Source organism: Heliconius melpomene, chromosome 1 (assembly GCF_056956725.1).
Source record: "Heliconius melpomene rosina isolate 202511_hmr_F chromosome 1, ASM5695672v1, whole genome shotgun sequence".
Lineage (NCBI taxonomy): Eukaryota > Metazoa > Arthropoda > Insecta > Lepidoptera > Nymphalidae > Heliconius > Heliconius melpomene.
The window spans coordinates 7,959,691-7,982,851 of NC_140389.1; the positions used below are offsets into that span (position 1 = coordinate 7,959,691).

General features: G+C 34.5%; 6 protein-coding genes across 8 annotated transcripts in view; 3 read left to right on the top strand and 3 right to left on the bottom strand.

Annotated features, from left to right (window-relative positions):
- Positions 1–8,567, top strand: part of chinmo (Chronologically inappropriate morphogenesis) — a 46,591-nt gene extending 38,024 nt beyond the window's left edge. For 2 of the 3 annotated variants that reach the window (XM_085187961.1, XM_085187804.1), the window contains exons 5-7: positions 29–225; positions 423–614; positions 1,144–8,567. In XM_085187961.1, the coding sequence (XP_085044087.1) occupies positions 29–225; positions 423–614; positions 1,144–1,358 (604 nt within the window). In that variant the 3' untranslated portion in view covers positions 1,359–8,567. The remainder of the gene's footprint in view (positions 1–28; positions 226–422; positions 615–1,143) is intronic. The other variant, XM_085187881.1, reaches the window with a different exon arrangement.
- A 2,450-nt stretch (positions 8,568–11,017) lies between these two features.
- LOC146541161 (uncharacterized) lies at positions 11,018–11,890 on the top strand. The gene is made up of 2 exons (XM_085185038.1): positions 11,018–11,085; positions 11,194–11,890. The coding sequence occupies exons 1-2, from the start codon at positions 11,074–11,076 to the stop codon at positions 11,818–11,820; spliced, it is 639 nt and encodes a 212-aa protein (XP_085041164.1). The 5' UTR covers positions 11,018–11,073; the 3' UTR covers positions 11,821–11,890.
- Positions 11,891–12,061: 171 nt separating this feature from the next.
- LOC146541162 (larval/pupal rigid cuticle protein 66-like) lies at positions 12,062–13,661 on the bottom strand. The gene is made up of 2 exons (XM_085195942.1): positions 13,600–13,661; positions 12,062–12,696 (listed from the first exon to the last, which is right to left on the bottom strand). Exons 1-2 carry the CDS (start codon positions 13,609–13,611, stop codon positions 12,403–12,405), a joined length of 306 nt encoding a protein of 101 aa, XP_085052068.1. The 5' UTR covers positions 13,612–13,661; the 3' UTR covers positions 12,062–12,402.
- A 1,926-nt stretch (positions 13,662–15,587) lies between these two features.
- LOC146541163 (uncharacterized) lies at positions 15,588–16,430 on the bottom strand. The gene is made up of 2 exons (XM_085188790.1): positions 16,369–16,430; positions 15,588–16,119 (listed from the first exon to the last, which is right to left on the bottom strand). Exons 1-2 carry the CDS (start codon positions 16,378–16,380, stop codon positions 15,610–15,612), a joined length of 522 nt encoding a protein of 173 aa, XP_085044916.1. The 5' UTR covers positions 16,381–16,430; the 3' UTR covers positions 15,588–15,609.
- A 734-nt stretch (positions 16,431–17,164) lies between these two features.
- Positions 17,165–20,746, top strand: LOC146541164 (uncharacterized). The gene is made up of 2 exons (XM_085188662.1): positions 17,165–17,180; positions 20,174–20,746. The coding sequence occupies exons 1-2, from the start codon at positions 17,165–17,167 to the stop codon at positions 20,707–20,709; spliced, it is 552 nt and encodes a 183-aa protein (XP_085044788.1). The 3' UTR covers positions 20,710–20,746.
- LOC146541165 (uncharacterized) lies at positions 18,311–19,054 on the bottom strand. Its single transcript, XM_085190659.1, has 2 exons — positions 19,043–19,054; positions 18,311–18,775 (listed from the first exon to the last, which is right to left on the bottom strand). The coding sequence occupies exons 1-2, from the start codon at positions 19,052–19,054 to the stop codon at positions 18,311–18,313; spliced, it is 477 nt and encodes a 158-aa protein (XP_085046785.1).
- Positions 20,747–23,161: the final 2,415 nt, after the last annotated feature.

A 23,161-nucleotide genomic window follows, 5' to 3' on the forward strand; every position in this document is an offset into this window, starting at 1 on the left:
AAATGTTAAGTTTAAATATGTCTTTTAGGCAAAGTTCATCATCGTCGCACTGCGGCAGCGTAGCCGACGAGCCCGACACGCGCTCGTCGCCGGGCGCGAGCGGCCGCTACGAGGACGCGCCTGACACGTCCAGCCACGCCAACCCAAAGAACAACGGATACGATAAAGGCACCGCGGTTAATGATGGTATGATGGAAAGCCTGTCCAATGACCAGGGGGCTGAAGGTCCGTTTCGTTTTCAAAATTTACAAATAACACTCCTTTCTCGAAATAACACTATTAATTGGTGATAGTTACTAATACTTGGACGTTTAATTTTTAAATTTGTTGGTTTAAGGAGCAATTGGCATTTAAATTCGTTTTTGTTACATCTTTGTATATTACTGACTTGATTATTTACAACTTATCTGCTATATTTCCAGATTTACGGGTAAAAAGTGAGAACGACTACCATTCGGGTTATAACAATTCGCCGCCTCCCGCAGTGCCGGTGCCCACAAGCAATTACCACGACAAGGCGCAAGAGACTTCACCGGTACCCCCTAAACCCAGCCCCGACCTTTGGCCCACGAAACTGATCACGAGCAAATCTGGTGGAATAGCAACTGCTGATGGTAAGGAAATACGATGCTACGACGATGTCATAGCTAATTTACATACGTAGAGTAATAAATTTACACAATATATTTATAGTTAAAGTTTTTACATTTACACTTTACAATTTTCAATTGTCTATTATCCTATACACTCAAAACATTTGTTTAACCAAAAAAAACAATAAATTGTAACATACATGTCAAGATGTATATATAAAATTCAAATCAAATCGGCTTCACACTGTATTCCGCGCACAGAGAGAGCAGAGGGAACCTAGTTTTAAGCCACTCCGTTCCCCACTTTCCACCGAATCTTTGGAGGCATTGCGTGTTGAGTGGCGGAACAACGCCGTGCTTTTGCTTCGACACCTGAGCGAACAAATGGAAATATAAATTTAAATAAATATTTCATCTTCTCGAGTGGGAATCAAACCCTCAACCAGTCGGTTTTAGTATCACAATTTGTGCCTCTGCGGCACGACTGGCCTTTATATATAAATATATAAAAATATCGGCACGGTGCTTACAAATGTATATAAAATTACAGGTAAAAAACTAAAATGTCCATACTGCGAGCGGCTGTACGGGTACGAGACGAATCTGCGCGCGCACATCCGGCAGCGGCATCAGGGTATCCGCGTGCCGTGCCCGCACTGCAGTCGCACCTTCACGCGCAACAACACCGTGCGCCGCCACATCGCGCGCGAGCACCGCCACGTCACGCACCTGGCGCCTGGCCCGCTGCCCAACCACACGCAGTAGGCCTCTGCCCCTGTCAAACCGAACTACCTCTGAGCACGGGCGTGCGGCGGGCCGCTGGTGTCATCTTTTTTGTTGGATAGTCGTTGTGATACTTTTGGCGCGTCAAAAATATGACTTTTGATTAGTTGATTGGGTGGCAGGTTGTTTTTTAGATGAGTTTTTGGCTTTAGCGCTACACCGCGCACGAGCACTGCCACGTGGCGCAGCTAGTGCAGGGCCCGCTGCTCAATTATACACTGTAATGCGAGTGATCAACGGTGTCCAATCTCTGTATCTTCTGTATTTTTGTTCTTGTGTAACGATTAATTACTTCGTTTGGATCGAAACGCTTTAAAAACTCTAAACATTATAATTCCTCTGCATTGAAATACAATTTACTTATATTTATATTTTAATAGATTTCTTGTGTAATCCAAAAGATGCTATTTTTACCACGAAACATAAATGTTTAGAAAATATACCTTATACATAGATGGATAGGAAATTTTATATATTTTGTCATATATTAGTTGATCACTCGCATTGATGCCCATTCTTTTACTCTCTCTTATGTGTTCTTGTTCTTGTATATCGTTTAACCGAACTACCTCTTCGCACGGGCGGCCTGCTGGTGTCATTTTTTTTATTTGGTGTTGCCGTTTTGATAGTCGTTGTGATACTTTCGTAGTGTCAATAATTTATATAGTTTCTTTCTTTGATCAGTTTTTAGCTTTATTGGAAGAATTTGTTGGTTATATCATCAATAAGTGTGAAATTTAATTTTTGACTCGTGTCAGTATCCCAACGACTGTAGCACGCGGAAGTTCTCCTACGTTGGCACCGGCACGGCCCGGACAGTCGTGGTCACCCGTGCTGTTACTTACTCTTGTAACATGCGTACAATAAAATTACCTCGTCGATGCATATTGTGTAATAATCTACCTCAAAAATTGATCTTAAGATTTCCTTAGATTTTGGATTCGTGCGATGATTCACGTGTGACTTCGAATGTTGCTCAGTGCCCCTCTCCGGTACCTTGCACCTTCACTCGTACCTCTCTCTGTACTGAAGGACCTGTCGAGACTGATGGCTGATGGCATAGGCTTAGCTGTAAATAATAGGAGAATCTTGAACCGCCTTGGCCTAGGTTGAAACACGCGTTTGACGTTGCATCATATAATGCTAATTAATGCTCTTTTATTACTCTTTATTCATCTATCTATCGCAATAGACCGGTATTGGTTTATGTTTATTTAAACAAATCTGTGATACAATAGGACAGGCTCTATATTTTTTAGTTTTCGCCACTGTTTTAAGTAAATAGCATGCGAGTACAGTTTCACCGAACGTTTAGTTTGTACAAAGTACAACGTCCTAAGCATAAGTAGTTAGGTAAACGTTGAAATTATGCATGTAACACAGGACCGTTCCCACTCGGACGGATGTTACTATTGAGACCAAATTATTATATGTTTTTACGCGATGGTGTCGATTTTAGCATTCCGTTATGTTTCTTTATATATATATTCTTAGTAGGTACATTTAGAAGGCCCTCTTTAATTGTATAACCTAGTCATTTCAAGTGCAACGGTGAGATTTAAATATTTAGTGGGGCGTCGGCGGTATTGTATTATAATTGTTGAGGCCGCCGGCGCCTCCAGCTGCGTAGACTCTGCTACACGTTTAGTTCTCTTGGAACAAATGCAAACGGGACAGTGCCAAATAACCTCAATTTTAAGTTCACACCATTTATTTATTTTGTGTTTTTTTTTAGTGTGAATGTAGCGACTGGGTGTTCTATTCCTGATATTTAGGAATGAGTTGCATTCATATTTATTATATTTATATTATATTTTTAGTGTACATTGATTTTTATTTCTTATTAATGATAAACGCTTTCAAAGGCTCAGTGATTTATTGTTAAATTAGTAGTTTCTGTTTGTTCGTTACAAATATTTAATTGATTTACCTCATTTTTATTCGCATTTAAGACTTTATTTATAGTTTATGTGTGCGCAGTCCTTTTAGTGTCAGTATGGATCGGAACGTTGTACCTAACTTTAAAAACTCTAAATATTATAATATTTTTTTAACTAAAATACAATTTACTCTATTCACCTTTATATTTATTATAAATTTCTTGTATAATCCTATAGATGCTATTTTTACCACAAAACATAAATGTGTAGGCATAATGTACGTAGCTTATACACAGATGGACAGGCAATTTTATTATATATTTTGTTGTCTTGTCGTATATTATCCAGTTGTTGATCCTCGATTTTAAAGTTTTGGGCGAATTTTGACGAAGACAAGGGTTTTTTGAATGCGTGTGGCCTACGTTTGTGGCTAAACGATTTATAGAAGGCGGGTCGTGATGCAAATAATGCATCATTGAGAACGGACGGTTATAGCGCTTTTAAACTTTAGTAATACGAATTTGAAAGCAATTTTATTAACACCATATTGATTTTGCTTTCTTATAAGTAATTATGACAAATACACTTTACATACTTGTATATTGAAAGCGCTATAAACATTGATTGGTTTATTATAAACTTGGTATAGGTGACGATTTTTTTTTCATTATTACGTTACATATTTTTGGCATACTTGTTTTAGGTTTATTGTTAAGGCTAGTTTCATTTTTCATTTGTAAGTTGTTAAATTAATGATTTTTTACAATAATCACAACATTAGGATGAAAGTTTAATTAGTTATTCTGTTGTCATTTCATTTTCTTGTGAATTCAAAATTCATGCGTACATGTGATTTCTTTTGACATATAATGTTTTTTTTGTGATACGTAAAAGGGATTTGCATAATGCATCACGTTTTAAGTTTTTTCTTTTTTTTTTAATCGCGTCTAATTTTAAGGGGGTAACGAAGTATTGTCTGGATGTTGACACTAAGGGATCGCCATTAAGCTACTTCAATCGTTTCCTTCTATCATTAAGGTACAAATTAAAATATCAAATTTTAATATTATGTAAGTCATATTTTTTTAATTCTGTGTTTTCTTGTCGTTACGATTGTAAAATTAGTTTGACACGGTTTTAAAGTTTTTTAGTTATGACATTGTTAAATTTAGGACTCACTGGATAGTTCCCCATAGTGTTAATGTTGTATTGATGTGATAAGGACACTTCGTCAGTGTATTACAATCCCTCTCGGGTCGGTCTCTCGCGTCCCCGCGCCACTAGATGTGCAAATGTATGGCGAATACACGGCGAATTGCCATTACGATACTATAATATACTTGATGTTACCAACAAAGGATGTTATTTAAAGGAGTTCGTTATCGGGCTAGCGAAAGTGTCCAATATTTTGACATATTCTTCGAAAACTAATTACTATTAATATAATTATTAGTTAGCGACGTTCACTCGCCCGATCGGCCACGTAATGGCACTCCTTTGGCTCATGTTTTAAGTTTATGATAATTTTAATTATTTTCTATGTTTATTTTGTATATAAATCGCGATATATCGTGATGGTAAAGCCAAAGATTGATACGGGTATGGTGACCCTCTGCCGTCACACTAGGACTAGCGTGTAAGTTAATCTACCTCGAGTAATACGTTTTAGTTTAAGTAAGCTTTTACATAGATTTTTATATGACGGAATAATGTAAATTAGATGTTAAGAGAAAATTGAAAAGTAAAAAAAATTTTGAAGTACAAATATATACTACCTCAGGATTCAATATATATTCCATGATTGGCATCTTCATATGGAACTTTATTTATATTGTTTAGTGTCTGAACGTTTAACAATTTTGTTTTAAATGTCACAGCTAAAATCGTTTGGCGTTCAGTTTCTGTCTAAGCTGGTTTTGTCGCTAGCGAGAGCGTTTGTTCAAAAAATTTTCTTATGAATGCTATATTTTTCATCGATGACGCTAGTGACTAAAGTAAGAGCGTGGCAACGAATCAAATATAACATGTTATTTGAATCTCTGAAAGGTAGTAAGTTACCCGGCGAATGCTCAAGTTGTTTGGTGTCGAGCAATCAAAGTTACCTAAGCTGGGATAAATGTTAATGTAATTGAATTAATGTTAGTTAAGTGTTAATTAGGCTAGTTATAAATAATCTCATTGATGTTCTACCTCATTAGCGCGGACGGCGAGAGATCGACCGACGGTCATTCAGTGTATTTAATTGTACCTCCCACACTCTACGGAGTATAAAAATTTTATTATTTTATTTTTTTTCATAATTTTTATTATTATTATTATTACTACTTTTTTTTTTCACCAGTTATTTCTTGTGTTGCATAGATGTTACTATGTTTTAAGGAGATGAAAAAATTGAAAAATTATTGTTTGTTAGGTTTCTGCGAATTAAAAGAAAAATGTAAACAAAAATTATATTTTTTTTGTTTTGTTTTGTTTTTTTCTGTTACCTTATTTCCTTTTTTTTTCTCGACAAGTTACACCCGTCCATCGTGTTTAACATTTACTGTAATTTTAAGTATGTTATTTAAGGAATTGAAATTTAATATTCTTAATGTAGTTGCACGAAAGGGACAGGTATTTGTTTAAGTAATGTTTATTTGGTGTTTTTATCTTAAAAGGCACTAGCACGTCGCTGGTCGTTCGCGTATTACTCGTGTCTACGAATTTGATAATCAAAGTAATAATATAAGTGTTCTCTCGCGTTAATGTCTAAGTACGACGGTGTTTCAATCATTTTGTATAGGTAATGTCAGTGTTCGATGTTTGTTTTCACATAAGTATTACCTTATTCCAATACTCTAAGAGATTTATTAAAATGAAAATAGTTATTACGTACAATAAATATAATACGAAATATCACAATTTTTTGTCGACATATAAAGTTTTTAAGATAGATTATAATGAAGATTGAAATATTGTTTACAATCCCTGTATAGTATTTAAAAGAAGATTTTTGATCCTCAATAAAAATATTTATTAGATCTCTTTAAAATTCGACAACTTATAAATGGCCGTATCATGGATTGTACATGGAACTACTTTTTTAAATAAAAAACACGAACGAAAACGAATAAAAAAATTAACAAAAATACACGTTTAATATATAGAAAGGGAAAAAAATCAAATGTATGTTTGCGAGAGAATAATTTTGTCTATTCAACGATAAGCTTATCGTATTTTAATCTGTTTAAATATTAAAGCATTTCATGTCTGTAAATAATCACCAGCCATTTTATGATCTACAATCATTTTGTTATTAATCGATGTTTACAATGTTCTTGGTGTCGTGTCAGGTCGATAGAGCAACGACATAGAGCACTATTTACAAGAACTAAAGTACAAATTCAAGTCTTATACTAATGTCAGTACAAAATATGAATAAAAATATGAAAGATTTATGCAGTTGGATACTATGTAAATGTTGCCAAACTTATATTTTTTGGAGCACCCGCTATAATTTAACGTTTAACGTAGGTTATCTGAGTACAGTACAAAAATAATTTGTAACTTATCGTTTATTGGTGACGAGAGTGTGCATGCTCTATTTGGCAATGGGAAAATAATATTCAATACCTAATAAATAAGTTTATTTTCCAAAAACAAATAATTATTATTGAAATCGTTATAATTTTTTTGTCCGAAATGATCTATTAAAATTAGTGATTATTTAAATCAAATATTTGTTTTTTGGGGTTTCTACACTCTCGTTGGCTACTTGCGTTATGTACGGCAGCCCGCAGCTAGGAATGGAATGGGATGTTATTGAAATTTGTCTAGGAGATTTCGTAATTATTAAGGGATTTTTGTCACAGTTAGTACTGTGTGTAATTTTTAAATGTTTAATGTTATCATTTGGCTGATTTTTGTTGGTTTAGCACGATTAACTTTCATCTCTTTGGGTAAGGGTAGTTGAAGATTGATAGGGGCTATGAAGCGATCTTGTAATTAATTTAGTTCTTTATTTATTTATGTAATTGGATTTATTGTATTTTTTTTAGAAACAGTTAATTTTATTGATCTTTAATAATACGATATGTTTTAATTTAGTTGTTGTTTATTTGTATAGTAAGGATCTAATAGCCCCATATCAACCTATGTATGTATAAAAGGGTAGGCGTGGATTGACTCGTGAAGAGCAAGGGTATACAACGTGCTCGGCCGAGCACTGGCTTAGGAGGATAGTATCGCGTAAGATTGTATGTAAACCACCATGGTTGTAAAACTAAGTAGGATTTTGTACGTAGCTAACTAATGCTTAGTTGACGATAAGCGTCGATGGTATATGTCTGTAAAGGGAAAGTGATTGTCTGTGATTTTTTTAAGCGACTTTTTTATATATATGGAAAATATTGAGAAATCCTAACATAATAAGAATATCACTACTTGTGATTTTTAGATATTTTATGAGTTTTTCCTCATTTTTTGTACAATACTTTAGGATAAATAGAACGGTAGCAGCGGGAAGCGGGTTGAGTGTACATAAAAAAGGATAGTTGTATAAATAATTGGCAGACGAAAGGGCGTATCAAGTTATGGCGATTGGTATGACCACAGCGACGCTTGTTTCCTTTGAGGCGCGCGCTTCGACATTCGCCCCCGGACCAAATCCTGCGGGCTCGATACGAATTTACCATAGAGGTCGCGCGGCTCGTTAAACTTAGAAAATTAATTTCGATAATCCTAACATTAATAATTTATTCTAGAAAATTTTTTAGTGTGGTAACATTTTGTCGGTTTTTTTGTTAGTTTAATGTGATAATGGTAGTATGTAACTGTTATGTTTGCTTTCGGTTCGGGCGGAATGGAATCGGGGGGCCTTTGTGTCTCACTGAGGCCCCTCTAGTGGTACTTAGCTTGTGTTTTCACATTTACTGTCTAGATACACGTGCTGTGGCATATTGCGATCCGCTTGGCTATTTCCTTATTTTTACTTACTATCACTAGCATTTCTAAACTTTGCTTTTACCCAATATACCTACTTTGAAATAATTTACCGACTTAAAATTTTTATACCTATTTACTAAAGAATGTGTGTTTGTTCGAGGGCCTAGTAGAAGTAGCCGCAGCACGTGTATTTAGAATGAAGACATGTAAAAAATCTGTATAATTCAACTTTGATACAGGTACTATAATAGTCCATGTGCACTAATTATATAAATATTACGTAAAATCCCACGACACGTACCTACATCTGACTTAGGTATAGATATTATATGGAAATAAAATTGTTCCATTGTGGAATTCTTAAATTAATAAAAAAATGTTGCTAAAATATATTATGTATTGTTTTATTTATTTTATTTTACATCCTTTTTTGATGTATTGTGCGTAATAGAAGCCTCAGAAGAGATAAGCCCTTCAATAAATTAAGCAATTGTAATGGTAATTACTTGTAATTTTTCTTTACTCTTATATGTTAGCTGTCAAATGTCCTACGTGAAACATCAATAAAAATATAAAATCCGACTCTCTAGGTAGTTTTATGGTAAAAAATAATTGAACATAAAAGAATAATTGTAACATCCGAGATTGAAAATTCAGATTTTAGATGAGAACTTTTTTTTAACTCTGCTATAAGGAGACAAGTGATCGTCCCTTATCGCTTGAGATACTTATTAAAATGTTTACCAAAAATACATTACAATAAAATAATACATTAAAGTGCCTATTTTTATTTATTGTATTACAATTCAACCTCGTATTTTTAACCAAACTTTCTATAAAACAATAAGTAACATTATTAAAATGGAGAAATAATGATATATCGTTGTTAAAAAGTGCTATAAAAACGAATTAGTAGAGTTTATATGACATTGCGCAGTGAATTAAGACAGGCACTTGTATACTTGAACCTTTTTAAATAACTTTCAGAAATGAGCCAACGGGTTCTAGAGAAAATAAAAAAAGAATGAATAAAGAATTGAATTGAGTTATTAAAGTTGAGATATATTGCGTATGTACGTACCTACCTTATCTATAAACACAAGGCTATTTAACCTTTCTCTGATATAAATAGTCGATTTAAAATCGAAAGTAGTAAAGAAAAAACTAAATGTCAAGTCTGTGATTTTAAGTACTTAATTTGTATTTATTTTTTGTTAAGACATGGCATTTAAATGATATCAAATGTTATAGATATATCTAACATTTACGTTTCTAATATTGAAAAAATATAACAGCTTCTCGATCTACCCTGCATGTAGCAAAATAGACAAATTTGTCGACACATCCAATTCCTCGAATCTACGACCGTCGCCGACTTACGCCGTTAAGTTGGTTTACCTACTATTTCGATTAATAAAATGTATCTTATAATTATAATAACTTCGCTGTAGTTACGAGGCAAATACGCGGCGTTGAGTTCCGTCATTCAACACGCGATGCTTCAAAAGAAAGTGCGAAATGAAGTGTTATAATGGATAAATTATATAAAAGAAAATGCAAAATAAAAATCCCGTAGGATTTTAGGGAAATCCTCTCTTACTTTTCCCTTGCACGCTCCCACATAGGTATGTACACGTCAAATTTCAGCGTTCTACGCCACGAAGTTCCGGCTTTGCAATGAATATCAATCAGTAACGGAAGGGTTTTACACTTATAAATAGAGTTTTAATTCAATTAACATTTAGTGACACTGAAGTAACAGACTCACATTACGTACACTTATGCAAATAAATATGCGGAACCGCCTCCTTACATTGAAACGTATTTGGCGTTGTATTTTTTTTTTCTTTTATATTACATTTCAATAACCGAAATAGTAAACCGCCTTCAACAGTTTAAGATAGCGATTTAAGATAATATTTGAAATTAAAATATCAATTTTAACATAGCTTAGAAGTTGTGTACGACAATTGTATTAATTAAATTTGACGCCTTCGTGGCGCAGGGGTGTGAGCATGCGACTGTAAAAGCGACCGTTCTGGGTTCGATTCCCACTTGCAGAATGAAATTTAATTACCTCGCTCAGAAAACAAGGCAAAGTGCGTCGTTGAGTTCTGTCACTCGATACGCAATGCTTTAATTCATACCTGAATTCAGCGGGAAGTAGGGAACAACGTATTTTAATGAGAAACAGAGTACCTTAACACATGATCCTACTCGAAGGAATTAAATATTTATTCTACATAATATCGTTCTTTAATGAGTTCGTTTTTTTATTTTTAATCTGTCCATCTAAAATATATTATGTATTAAATGGGGACAACTAACTATTAACGTAACTTTAAAACATAAAAAAAACTTTATTTAAAATTTTGTTATGGCCTGGAAAAGTTTAAATTTACAGAACGGAGAAATGAAAATAATTGGGGTGGGAGTGGGAATCGAACGCACAACCATTACCCCCATAGTCACACGCGGGCCTTTTGCACCACAACGGTCTCAAATGTTGATTCCTTGGATCTGGCAAAACGCGACGTTGAGTCCCGCTACTTGCGAGCGTTATTAAGATCTAATTTTAATTAGATTTTAAAGATCATTTTTCACAATAACTTTAATTGTTATCGTCTATTATTACTAATTTTACTCATACAAATGTGTTATCACATATAAGAAATGGAAAATTTATATAGACACCTGCATAAAATTAACATATTTTATATACGAATTGTACTAACAATTTCATATGCCACCAATTAATCTTGCTACCCGTCCCGCCTTCAAGTACGTCAAGTGACCGCTTCACCGGGAACTGATTTATCTCACGAGAACAGTATAAAAGCTAGCATCGACTGTTCTCAGCATCATTACTTGAACAAACCGTCGCAACATAAACAATGGCAGCTAAGGTTTGTTTATACTTTTAAAAATTTAATTCATTACAAATACAAGAAAAGGCTTTCTTTCTGCTTTCAGTAAATTATAGCTAAAAACAATATTGTTTTATATTTTTACAGTTGGTTGTAGTACTCGCCGCCGTGGCCGCTGTGGCCCACTGCTCAGTGGTGCCAGTGGCGCGAGCAGACGCCGACTACTCAAGCTTCGCGTACGACGTCGCTGATCCCTACAGCGGCGACTTCAAGAGCCAAGTGGAGAGCCGCAGCGGTGGCAACGTACAAGGACAGTACTCCCTGCTCGAGGCCGATGGTTCCAAACGTGTTGTTGACTACGCCGCTGATGATGTGAACGGCTTCAACGCCGTCGTCCGCAAGGAACCCGGTGTGGTCGCCCACGTGGCTGCTCCCGCTGTAGTCGCCGCCGCTCCCGCCGCAGTCGCCGCCGCCCCAGCAGTCATCGCCGCTCGCGCCTACTCCCCTGCCATAGTTGCCTCATCTCCCGCCGTATACGCCGCCTCCCCCGCCGTTTATGCCGCGTCTGCCCCCGCAGTCGTCGCAGCCCGCTCTTACGCTCCCGCAGTATATGCTGCATCTGCCCCAGCTGTCATTGCTGCCCGCTCGTACGTCGCCCCCGCAGTATATGCCGCGTCTGCCCCAGCCGTAGTCGCCCCCGCTGTCTACTCTGCTGGTCATTCCGTTGTTGCTGCATCCCCCCTCGCCTACTCCGCTCCTCTCAAATACTGGTAAACGTTTCATTTAATAGGACGACGGGTAATTGTTCTTGTAAATATGAAATTAAATAGATATTTATAAATGACCAATATTATATTATTTTTATACATCATCATCATCATATGCCTACATAGTTTATGAAGAAATTATATTTTTGTTATATAATGTGGCAGAACTTAATTGCCACAACCTGTTATATCTAGCGGTAATATATGGAATTACCGGTCTAGGTCTTGGAAAGAAAGGAATAAAATAATAGATAGATATTGTTTTATTGCATACAGTAAAAATACAAAAAAAATATGTGTCATTATCTTTCCTAGATATCTTTCTCTGAACACCTGAGGGATATTTATGTGCTACATATGTTTGTAGTGTAAGTATAGAAAATATACAGTCAAAATAAAAACTGATACTACTAGGAAAATAAATTTATTTGACATAATTCAAAAGTAAAAAAAAGTAAATAAATTATTAAGCAATAAATTTCTTTGCGTTTTTTATATACATACTAGTAACACTTCACTTCTATTAGATTAGCCACAATATATTTATGCTTAGTTAAAAATAATATTTTGTTGAAATAATCGTAGTGTCTCATCTCAACGTAGAAGCAACGATATTTCTCTCTCTCTCAGGTGCTATCCGTACATGAGCTCTAAATCCGTTCACATTGTCAGCAGTGTAATCAACAATTCGCTTTCTTCCATCAGCCTCGAGGACGGTGTACTCCCCCCGTACAAAACCATCAATTCGAGATTCTGTATGGGTCTTAAAGTCACCAGTTTTAGGATCGGCGACATCATAGGCAAAATTTGTGTAATCGCCTGCTCTAGTTGATATAGCAGCGTTGTGGCAAACTGCTATACACGCAGCGAGAACTAAGATTATCTGTAAATGAATAAAAATATCTTAAGAAATACTATTAAAATCTATATATATAAAATCGAAAGGTCACTCACTCATCACGCAATCTCAGATACTAAAAGTGCTAGGAATCTCAAATTTTGCATAGGAGTTACTTATAGGACGTAGGTGCTCGCTAAGACGGGAATTTGCAATATTCGATTTCTAAGGGGTTGTTTTTGGGGTCGAAAGTTTGTATGAAACTTCGTTACTACAAATGCTAGGAGTCTCAAATTTTGCATAGACGTCACTAGGACGTAGTCATGGAGACAGAAATTAATAATAACATAGTTCACGCGGGTGAAACCGCGAGCGGGCCGCTAGTAGTCTTATAAATTCATATGGATTTAGTCATAGTCACTAAAAACTATAACGGTAGGATGGTTAATAACTGTTAACCAATAAATGTTATAATTTTACTTGCGAGTACTTTTTAGCAAGCTACACGCTGTACTCTGCACATAGCTGAGTAGGCAGAGGGAACCTTGGAACCTAGTGTTAATACACTCCGTTGACTATTAAGACACTTCGGTTTCCCACTTTCTTCCGAATTCTTAGAATAGGTACTGTGTATTGAGATGCAGAACTTAACGCAGCGTTTTGCCTAGTTACCAAAGCAAGGGTATGAAAATATTAAATGTTTAATTCCCCCGAATGGGAATCTAACTCACAACCATCACGTTTAGAGTCACACGATTGTCCCTCTACGCTACATTGGTGTTAACAAACATTTATTTATTTTATGCGTACGTATGTTATGTATTTTATTTTAGCGGGAATCGAATCCCCAACCGTCTTATTTACACACATACACTCTGCAAAAATAAGTTATATATGAAGGTATAAAAATTAAATGATTATAAATAAATAATAATATTTCACATTTACCTTGACCATCATCGTTGCTTGCACTAACCAATCGTTTTACGTTATAAGTCTAAAGATTTCTGTCGTCGAGCTTTTATATCAATGACCGAGAAGAGAGCTTTATGGGTTTGTTTCTATATTCATAGCCATTAAAATCTATTTTTGTATGTAAATGACTTTGTGAATTATGAGTAGGTAAATATAATTTTAAATATTGACAGTGTAACCATTTAACTTAAATAATTAGTCATCTATACTAATATAATAAAGCGGAAGAGTTTGTTTGTTTGTTTGTTTGAACGCTAAGATCTCTGGATCTACTGGTCCGATTTACTTTGTTTTTGTTTTGTATGAAAGCTGCATCCTTCAGAAGTGCTATAGGCTATATAACATTACATTACACATATAAACTAATATATTTTAAAGTACTTTCTAATTTGACATGCAATTTATTCTGCCATGTTAATAACAACCGTCGCGTCGCTACACAACCGTTACCGCGACATTTTGATATTCATCCTAGACCCGACCTAGCCTTCGGGCGGCATAGTATGAGTATGACCGACGCGAAAATATTCTTAGTTATAGTTAATTATAGTTCAAGCAGGCGTAGCCGCGTCCGGGTCCACTAGTTATAAATATTTATAGTATGGAATAAGTAAAAAAAAATACTTTAACTGAGTTCATATAACTTTTTAATTTATTTTTTAGTAAATTTGGATATGATTTTATTTAATCTATCTTAAATAAAATATTGAGACCGTCTTGGCGCTGCGGGAAAGTTAGTTCCTGAAATTAATTCCTAGAGCTTATTAAAGCGATTTTTATATGGTAAAATATAATTTGTCGATTAGAACAATAACTACAGATTTAGCTGTAGAATAAAAAATATAATTGTGAAGTATATTATCAACATTAATAGCAAAGGTTTAGAGGTCAAAATTAATAGACATCATAAACATTTTCATATCTATACAGAAATATTCTAAAGAAACTGTTTTTTTTTAATAAATAATGAATAAGCAATATCTAACACTATAAAAGTCAAACGCTTGGACATTATAGTTGTACCAAACATAATAACATGCAAATGAACGGACAGAGGGCAATGGTCTCTAACGATAAACATTCAGACAAAAGAAAGGCTATATATATTATTTTTATTAGAATAAAATATAATATCGTGACATTAAAATGTGGAAACTTAAAACGTTTTTTTTTATTTGTTCTAGTTATTTATCCTAATTTCAAAACACTTCCTTTTAACTTGATTGCGGCAAAACCCAAAAAGAGGGTTATGTTTTTAGCGCATGAGTATGAATGTCCGTATTTTTAATAGGGATCAAACCAAAACCAGATATTTTAGTCAGCAGTGCCATTGTGCCATTATGTCTTAATTAAATTATTATTATATGTAAATCATTAAGCCTATTTTTTTCTAGGAGAAAAAAGTCTATTACATTTTTTATTCCACATATTAATACAATTAAACTGCGTAGTATAAGTAACTAGCGGCCCGCTCGCGGTTACACCCGCGTGAACTATGTTATTATTCATTTCTGTCTCCATGACTACGTCCTAGTGACGTCTATGCAAAATCTAAGACTTCTAGCATTTGTAGTAACGAAGTTTCATACAAACTTTCGACCCCAAAAACAACCCCTTGGAAGTCCAATATTGCAAGTCCCGTCTTAGCGAGCACCTACGTCCTATAAGTAACTCCTATGCAAAATTTGAGATTCCTAGCACTTGTAGTTTCTGAGATTTCGTGATGAGTGAGTGACCTTTCGATTTTAAATATATAGATATATTTTGGTCATGTGTTATTATTGTATTTGGTAAAAAAAACCAAAGATGGATATTAAGTTTTTATTACATTTTAAATAATCCAAATTACTATAACAGTATATTTTTTTATACAAGGACAATTTACTATGTTAAAATATACAGCACTATTAATACATGAGGTTAAATTATAATCATAATAATATATACAGAAAATGTTAAATTAAATATATATTTTTTTAATAATTAGATGTTGTATGAAACTGGATATTGGTACGAAGAATAAATGGGAGAGCTAGCGTATAATCCAGAAGAATATACAGAAGGTGCTGGGTATACTGACGGATTAATGTAAGATCTGGCGACTAATGGATCTGCGTTGTAGGCGGAGGGCACAACAAAATTATGTGCAGCAACCACAGAAGGATCTACAGCAACCACAGAAGGAGCAGCAGCAACAACAGACGGAGCAGCAGCAACCACAGCAGCAGCTAGAGGTTCCTTGCGTACAACAGCGTTAAATCCGTTTACATCATCTGCGGAGTAGTCAACAATGCGCTTGGTGCCATCAGGGTCGACCAAGGAGTACTGTCCTCTGACCACGCCTCCGACGCGGGATTCAACTTGACTCTTGTAGTCGCCTGAGAGAGGATCAGCGACGTCGTATGCGAAGCTGGAGGAATCTTCGTCTATGTTGGCCAATGGTACAACTGCGCTGTGAGCTACAGCTGCCAAAGCGACGAGGGTGACTAGAAACTGTAATTAGGAAACAGAAACGTTTTTAATTATAATAAGTTCAATTATAATAAATATATTTCTCATAAGCTAAATATGAACTGAATCGATAAAATCGATCCATCCGTCCAAACATATATTCGTTCCCCAGACTGGGGATCGTGCCAATAACTTCATTAATCTTCATATTATATAGATTTAGTTTATATTAGAACAGATATAACGTTTAAAAATTCCATCAAAAATATAAATATTTTAATTTTCATTTACCTTAGCTGCCATTGTTGACTCTGTCAGTTGATGATGCTGAATAGATACAAAATTATAGTGGATCGAGCTTTTATACAAATCACATATTTGATGTGTTTTTATAATGTATACTTGTTGATATTTAAAATGTGATTACTCTTGTTAGTTAATTAGTAGAGCATGCCGGAAGCGTGAGTAAATTATGGAAATAATAAAAACATCACTGCCACCTAATTTTCACTATATTTTAAGGAAAAAAATCTTTGTGTTCCCGTAATGCGTAGTAGGTAAGAAGAGACAATTTCGACTACAGACAATTATTATTCTAGCCAATTTTTTTAATGTTGTGTATTTTTTAAATCAAATGTCAAATAATGAGATATTTCCTTTTCTCGCTCTGGTAACATGCTGCGTTGAGTTCCACAACTCAACATGCAATTACTCCAGGGTTTGGCGGTAAGGGGAGAACATATTAATGGGAAGGAAGTGTCTTAACTCAAATTCTCTGTGCCTATTCTGCTATGTGTATCAAAACCCACTATTTATCGCACTCGCGGAGGAAAAAATTTTGTTATTTTATTATATCCAAATTATACAAAATGCTGAAATATATGACTAAGTGTTATTCTGATGCATAACCTATTTTACTGTACCTACAGATAGATGTATTAAAATACATTCAGTAGTTTTTGCGTAATGTGGAACGATCGTGAAAAACTTGCACGTTGATAATTATTACTAGGATGTTATGAATTTTATAGAAAATGTATAGATAATAATTGCAAAAATTGTAATTTTATTGTAAAGATAAAAAAATATGTTTTCCGAGTTTAGTGACGAAATACGATAACGAGTTTTATTTAACAAAATTGGACATGGCGTGGGAACATCCCCTCGAGTAAAATTCGAACACATAAGCAAAAAGAGTATTTTAGATTTAGAATATGTATAAAAAAACCGGTTAAGTGCGAATCGGACTGGCGCACCGAGGCTTCCGTACCTATTTCAGGATTGTAGGTCAAGGGCAAGTACAATTTATAAAAGTTTACCAACTGTAGGTCCATGGGAAGTACCCTTTAAGTTTTGATTCCGCAGTGAGTTTCATACAAAATGCAGCAAAATCGGTACAATAATGCAGGGTAGATCCTATTGACTGCGTAACTCAACGTCGCACTTTTTCTTGTTATTAGAGCGTGTTAATGAAATTAATTCATTTTCCAACTGGGGTTCCAACACACAACCTTCGTGTTTCCAACTAGGCGTGGTGCCACTATGACCACGATGACAGAATATCGTAATATCATTTAAAATAGAAACCGAATAACTAATTTAAAATATAATTAGATTAACGCATATGTTGGATGATGAAAATATATTCAATTTTATTTATCAAAATTTTGGTACGAGTTCAAAAGCTTTTATATTTATATGTAGATTTACACAAGTAGCTTAGATAATCCTTATCTTATAGCAAGACTAGTAAGTCAATGTACTCGTCTGTCTAAATCCAGTAAGCAGCTTAAGATTTTGAGAACTCTAATATTATTTTATTCGCATTTCATTATCATATTGTATATGTAATATATATCTACCAAAGATAATAGTATTAATTTTGTTAATATTTGTTAATAGACAGGAGGAAATGTGTCTTTTCTACTAAATTGGAGATTATAAGAGAACTTGCGGTACGGGAATAAAGTAATTCATTCCCTCTAGTTTGAATAGGATCTAGGACCTCTAGGATCTGAATCCACAACCGTCATGCTTATAATCGAACATCGTTTATCCTAGTAAAAAAATGCATATTATTTGATTATTTATTAAAGGAAACAAAATAAGTATGTAACAGATTCTTAAAATAAATACATTAAATCATATATATTATTTATATTTATAAAAATTTTAATACCATACAAAAATATCACATTATATGTATATTACACGCACATAAACTATAGTATGATTATTCATAAGAAACAGGAGTAGGATCAAATCTAGGGTCAATTTTCGGAGAAAATATAGAAGGTTCAGAGTACACTGATGGAATAACATAGGATTTAGATACTATAGGGGATGAGGATACAATAGGAAGATCTTGGGGGCCTAGGGCAACGACAGGTAGAGCAGATCCTATCACAGATGGGTTATAAGCAAACACTGGGGCAGGAACATAGGGATCCCTGCGTACAACCGCGTTAAAACCATTGATATCATCAGCTGTGTAGTCAACGATACGCTGGGAACCATCCGGGTCTACTAAAGAGTATTGACCCCTCACTACACCTCCCATGCGAGATTCCGCTTGGCTCTTATAGTCACCGGTGCTGGGATCAGCTACTCCATAGGCAAAGCTTGATGAGTCATCATCGACATTGTCAATTTGTTCTGAACATTGAACAGCTACCACGAATATGGTGAGAATAAATAGCTGAAAGGATAAAAACACATTTGAAATAAATTTAAGATATATTAGTTTAAGTTACTCTAAAAAATATGTATAACTCTAGAGTATTTAGCTTCACACCACATATAGTAGAGTAGGCAGAAGAAACCTGGGAACCTAATCATAGACACTTACGTTCCCCACTTTGCGCCCGAATTCTGGAGGCATTTATATCTACCTATATATAAATCGTCCAAGATTTTGGATGTTAAATGAGTTTTTTGCACCTTTTAGGAAAATATATTTTTTTACCTTAGTCGTCATTGTGGATGTTGATATTGTTTTTAATAGGCAGAAATGTGGAAACACGAGCTTTTATATGATTCGGATGTAACATCAATATATTAAGCTAAGCACCTTAGACACCAGTTGATCTTTAAAACGTGGGATAATTTTTATTTTTTATATAGTGCCGGAAATCTAATTCGTTTAAAAATTATGGCATTAATTATGCATTCCGGCATTCTAAACTGTACAAAAGATTATCTTACAAAATGTTTCATACCTTATTCTACTTATAAGAAAGATAATCAAGCAAAAGTCAGATGCTAATGTATTCATTTTTTAAAAGTTTCTATGCTTATTCCGTAATATGAGAAAGAAGTTTCATTCCTGTAAGTTACTATAATAAAGTTAGCCTCTAAGAGATCACTTACAGTAATAAATAAGGTCGTCCTAAATGCACCTGTGTTGTATCTACATTAATATTTTGTACCACATTCCTTTTATTTATCACTTTTTTTGTTATGCAATAATGTAATTATATCTGAAATTAAACACGATGGTAATATGGGCCCCATTTTTATTTTCAGATTTCGCTTTACATTTCGGCCGGAACATTTTGGGGACTACAGTGCTATGCGCAAAGAGAAAAACGACAAGTACAGTGCGACAAGAAAAATACGGTAATTATAAGGTATCAGGACAATTAATATACGTATGAATAGAAAAATAACAAATATCAATGTCGCCACTGACAAAATTCCTCAAATATATTAATTAAAAGGTCATTGTTCACATAGAATTATAATTTTGTATTACGCCCTTGGCTTATGTATGTCCTAATTAAGTAATTGGCCGTATTTCTAAAGTTCAACCGGTAGCTATTAAACTAAAGCATCTAATGATATCTATATATAAACAGACAGATAGCATGCTCTATATTCATTTGTGATAAAGCATACCTCTACAGACCTAGCAATGGCAAAGGTAAGTTTTATAAGAAATATATCATAATCATTATAATAAAAAAAAAACAATGTATAAATGTATAAATTCAACAAAACAATGTATAAATTCTGTAAAATTGTCAAAATTCAAATATATAAACAACAAATAACAAATTAAAAAAATATAAAAATACTTCTTTATTTCAGTTTCCAGTTGTCCTCGCTGTCTTAGTTGCTGTAGTGCATAGCTCAGTAGTGCCAGTAGCCAAAGTAGACGAAGATTCGTCTAGTTTCGCGTACGACGTGGCCGATCCTCTCTCAGGCGACTACAAGAGCCAAGTGGAGTCCCGCGTCGGAGGCGTGGTGAGAGGACAATACTCCTTAGTCGATCCAGATGGCACCAAGCGTATTGTGGACTATACTGCAGATGATGTGAACGGATTCAACGCTGTTGTACGCAAGGAACCTCTAGCTGCTGCTGTGGTTGCTGCTGCTCCTTCTGTGGTTGCTGCTGTTCCCTCTGTTGTTGCTGCTGCTGCTCCTTCAGTAGTAGACGCGTCTTCTGTAGTTGCTGCACGCAATTTCCTTCTTCCCTCTGTCCACAATGCTGCAGGCCCAGTACTGGCGAGATCTTACGTTTCACCATCAGTGTACCCAGTGGCACCCTCGGTTTACCCCTCTGGAGTATACGCCCGCTCTCCTATTTACCCGTCTTACGATTACCCGGCATTTTCTTATAACTACTTATAAATTGTATCTTTGATAATTTGACATGCTATGCTATGCATGTCATGTAAATAATTTTGTATATACATGATGGCCAATGAAATATTTAGTAATATGATGCTTTTTGAAATGTACAAAATATATATGGATTAAAATTACTTAGTTTTTTTATTAAAAGCTTTTTTCACATAGTCATGTATTTTAAAGATTTTTTGCCAAATATAAATAAACTTACACGAGAGAATGATTGATATTTATATTACTTTTCCAATATTTCTAAAACAATTAGAGTCTCAAAGTTAACTCTTGCACAATTCATTATTACTATTTTTTTTTACCCCGTGCTGTATCACACACATAACAATGAGAACTTGGAACCGAATGTTAAGACACTCCGTTCTCTTTAAGATATTTCCTTTCCTCACCTTTCGCCTAATTCCTGAGACATTATGTGTTGAGCCTATAGAGGTAAAGCGCGACGTTGAATCTCGGTATAGACCAGAACGAGGAAATGAAAACATTTAATATTTCATTTCCCCGAATGGGAATCGTATCCACTACCGTCATACTTACAGTATGCGCTCCACTCCAGTGCCATGACGGCCTCAACTATTACTATAATCCTATATCTTATAAAACAAAGTCGCTTTTTGTGTCTGTCTGAACTTTCTAACTCTTCTTCTTCTAAACCACCCAACGGATTTGGATGCGGTTTTCACCATTAGGTCGAGTATTTCTCAGAGAAGGTTTATATATAGTTGATTATTTGTAGTGATCATATTTCTGTCTAAAAATAGTAATTTCAATATATTTTTTATTGTGAGGGATATTTTTCCATAATAGTATTAATCCTTATCCTTTAAAATACTTTATTAAATTTAAAATTTGCTTTTTAAACTATTTCGAAATTGCGAATAGTTTTAGAGAAAAACGCATTTAATTATTGACACATCACGCCGTTCACACATCAACTGTATCGAGTCAAGTTTTACTTATCCCTTACTCTCATCATATAAATAAGTATATTAGTTACGTTGGCCATTTAATGTAGATCAAAACTGTCTTTTCTGTTTTTCATTTTAATAAGTACTTTAGAAGTTGTTACAATATCAAAAAATCCTTGCTGCGAAACGCGCCTCGCGACGTTATGCTTATACAAGCGAGCCGCGCCCGCCTGCCTTACAAGCATCGGTGGTTCAGTGGTAGAATGTTCGCATGCCACGCGGGCAGCCCGGGTTCAATTCCCGGCCGATGCATTCTATTTAATTTTCGTGTCAGGCAGCCACGTAGTGCTTGCTTTTCATCAGGGACAGAATACTCTCTTCAGCATTAACCACAAGCTCGAAAAAAAAAAACCCGCCTGCCTTTATAGCAACGAAGATTTAGATGCGTTTGCACGTATTGGATAATTCGAGTTGAATGTATTATTTAATGTCATTTAACTATCTAAAAATAGTAATTTAAATATATTTTAATAAGTACTTGAAAAGATTAGTATCACAGATATAAAATTACGGTACCTACTAAAAATCCTTGCTGTGTAAAACAATTGGAAAATCCTTATTGAAACTACGAAAATGCGGGTTGCATTAGGGTTTAATGATTTGCAAACATACATTATATGAATAATCCAGTAGTAAAAGCGGGCGAAGCCGCAATAGGGTCGCTAGTTATAGATAAGTTAAGAACAAAAAAACTGAAATAATTAAAAGCTGCGTAGAAATATGTATTTTGACTTATTCTAGTAATTACTGAGTGTTCTCATACTAATATTCATACATTAACTTTGAGTTTAATAAACGAACGGAACGTTGAGTTTAATTTACAGAAGACATCAGGAGAATTTATCAATAACTCTGCACTAAGTCATCTAATTTAAAAATTAATAATTTCCATTTTCAGTAATAGTTGCAAAATTCAGATCAAAAAGAAAAAGTAAATAAATTGAACATTCTCTTATAACAAATAAAAAGTATATAAAATAAAGAACAAGATTCATAAAAACTAAATAATATGTAGGCTATACATATACCAAAATACCAGGGCCGCCGTCAAAATAATATCCTAAAAATAGCACCGTAAATTGTTCCGATGAATGTCGTGTAGATATAACGTAAAGGTATACCATACAGATGTATTCCAGGCCAGTCTCCGGTGAAGTTTAGGTAAAATTCGATGGTAAAATTAAAATATCCAGGCTTTCAAAAGGCTTCAAAAGGTTCTCTGCTTAAATAAAGTCGAATTCTTAAGGCATTACATGTTGAGTGGCGGAACTCAACATATCAAACAAATTTAAAAAGTAAAAGTGTTTTTAGATAACCTTATATTAAGATCCTAGCGAGAACCAAACCTACCACCTATTTTAGTAAATATTAAAAATAAAATAATTGACGTCCATTTTATTGGCATAGACATTAAAATGTAAATTATATTTTTAATTTTAGAACTGATAGAACCAATTGACAAAAAATATTTA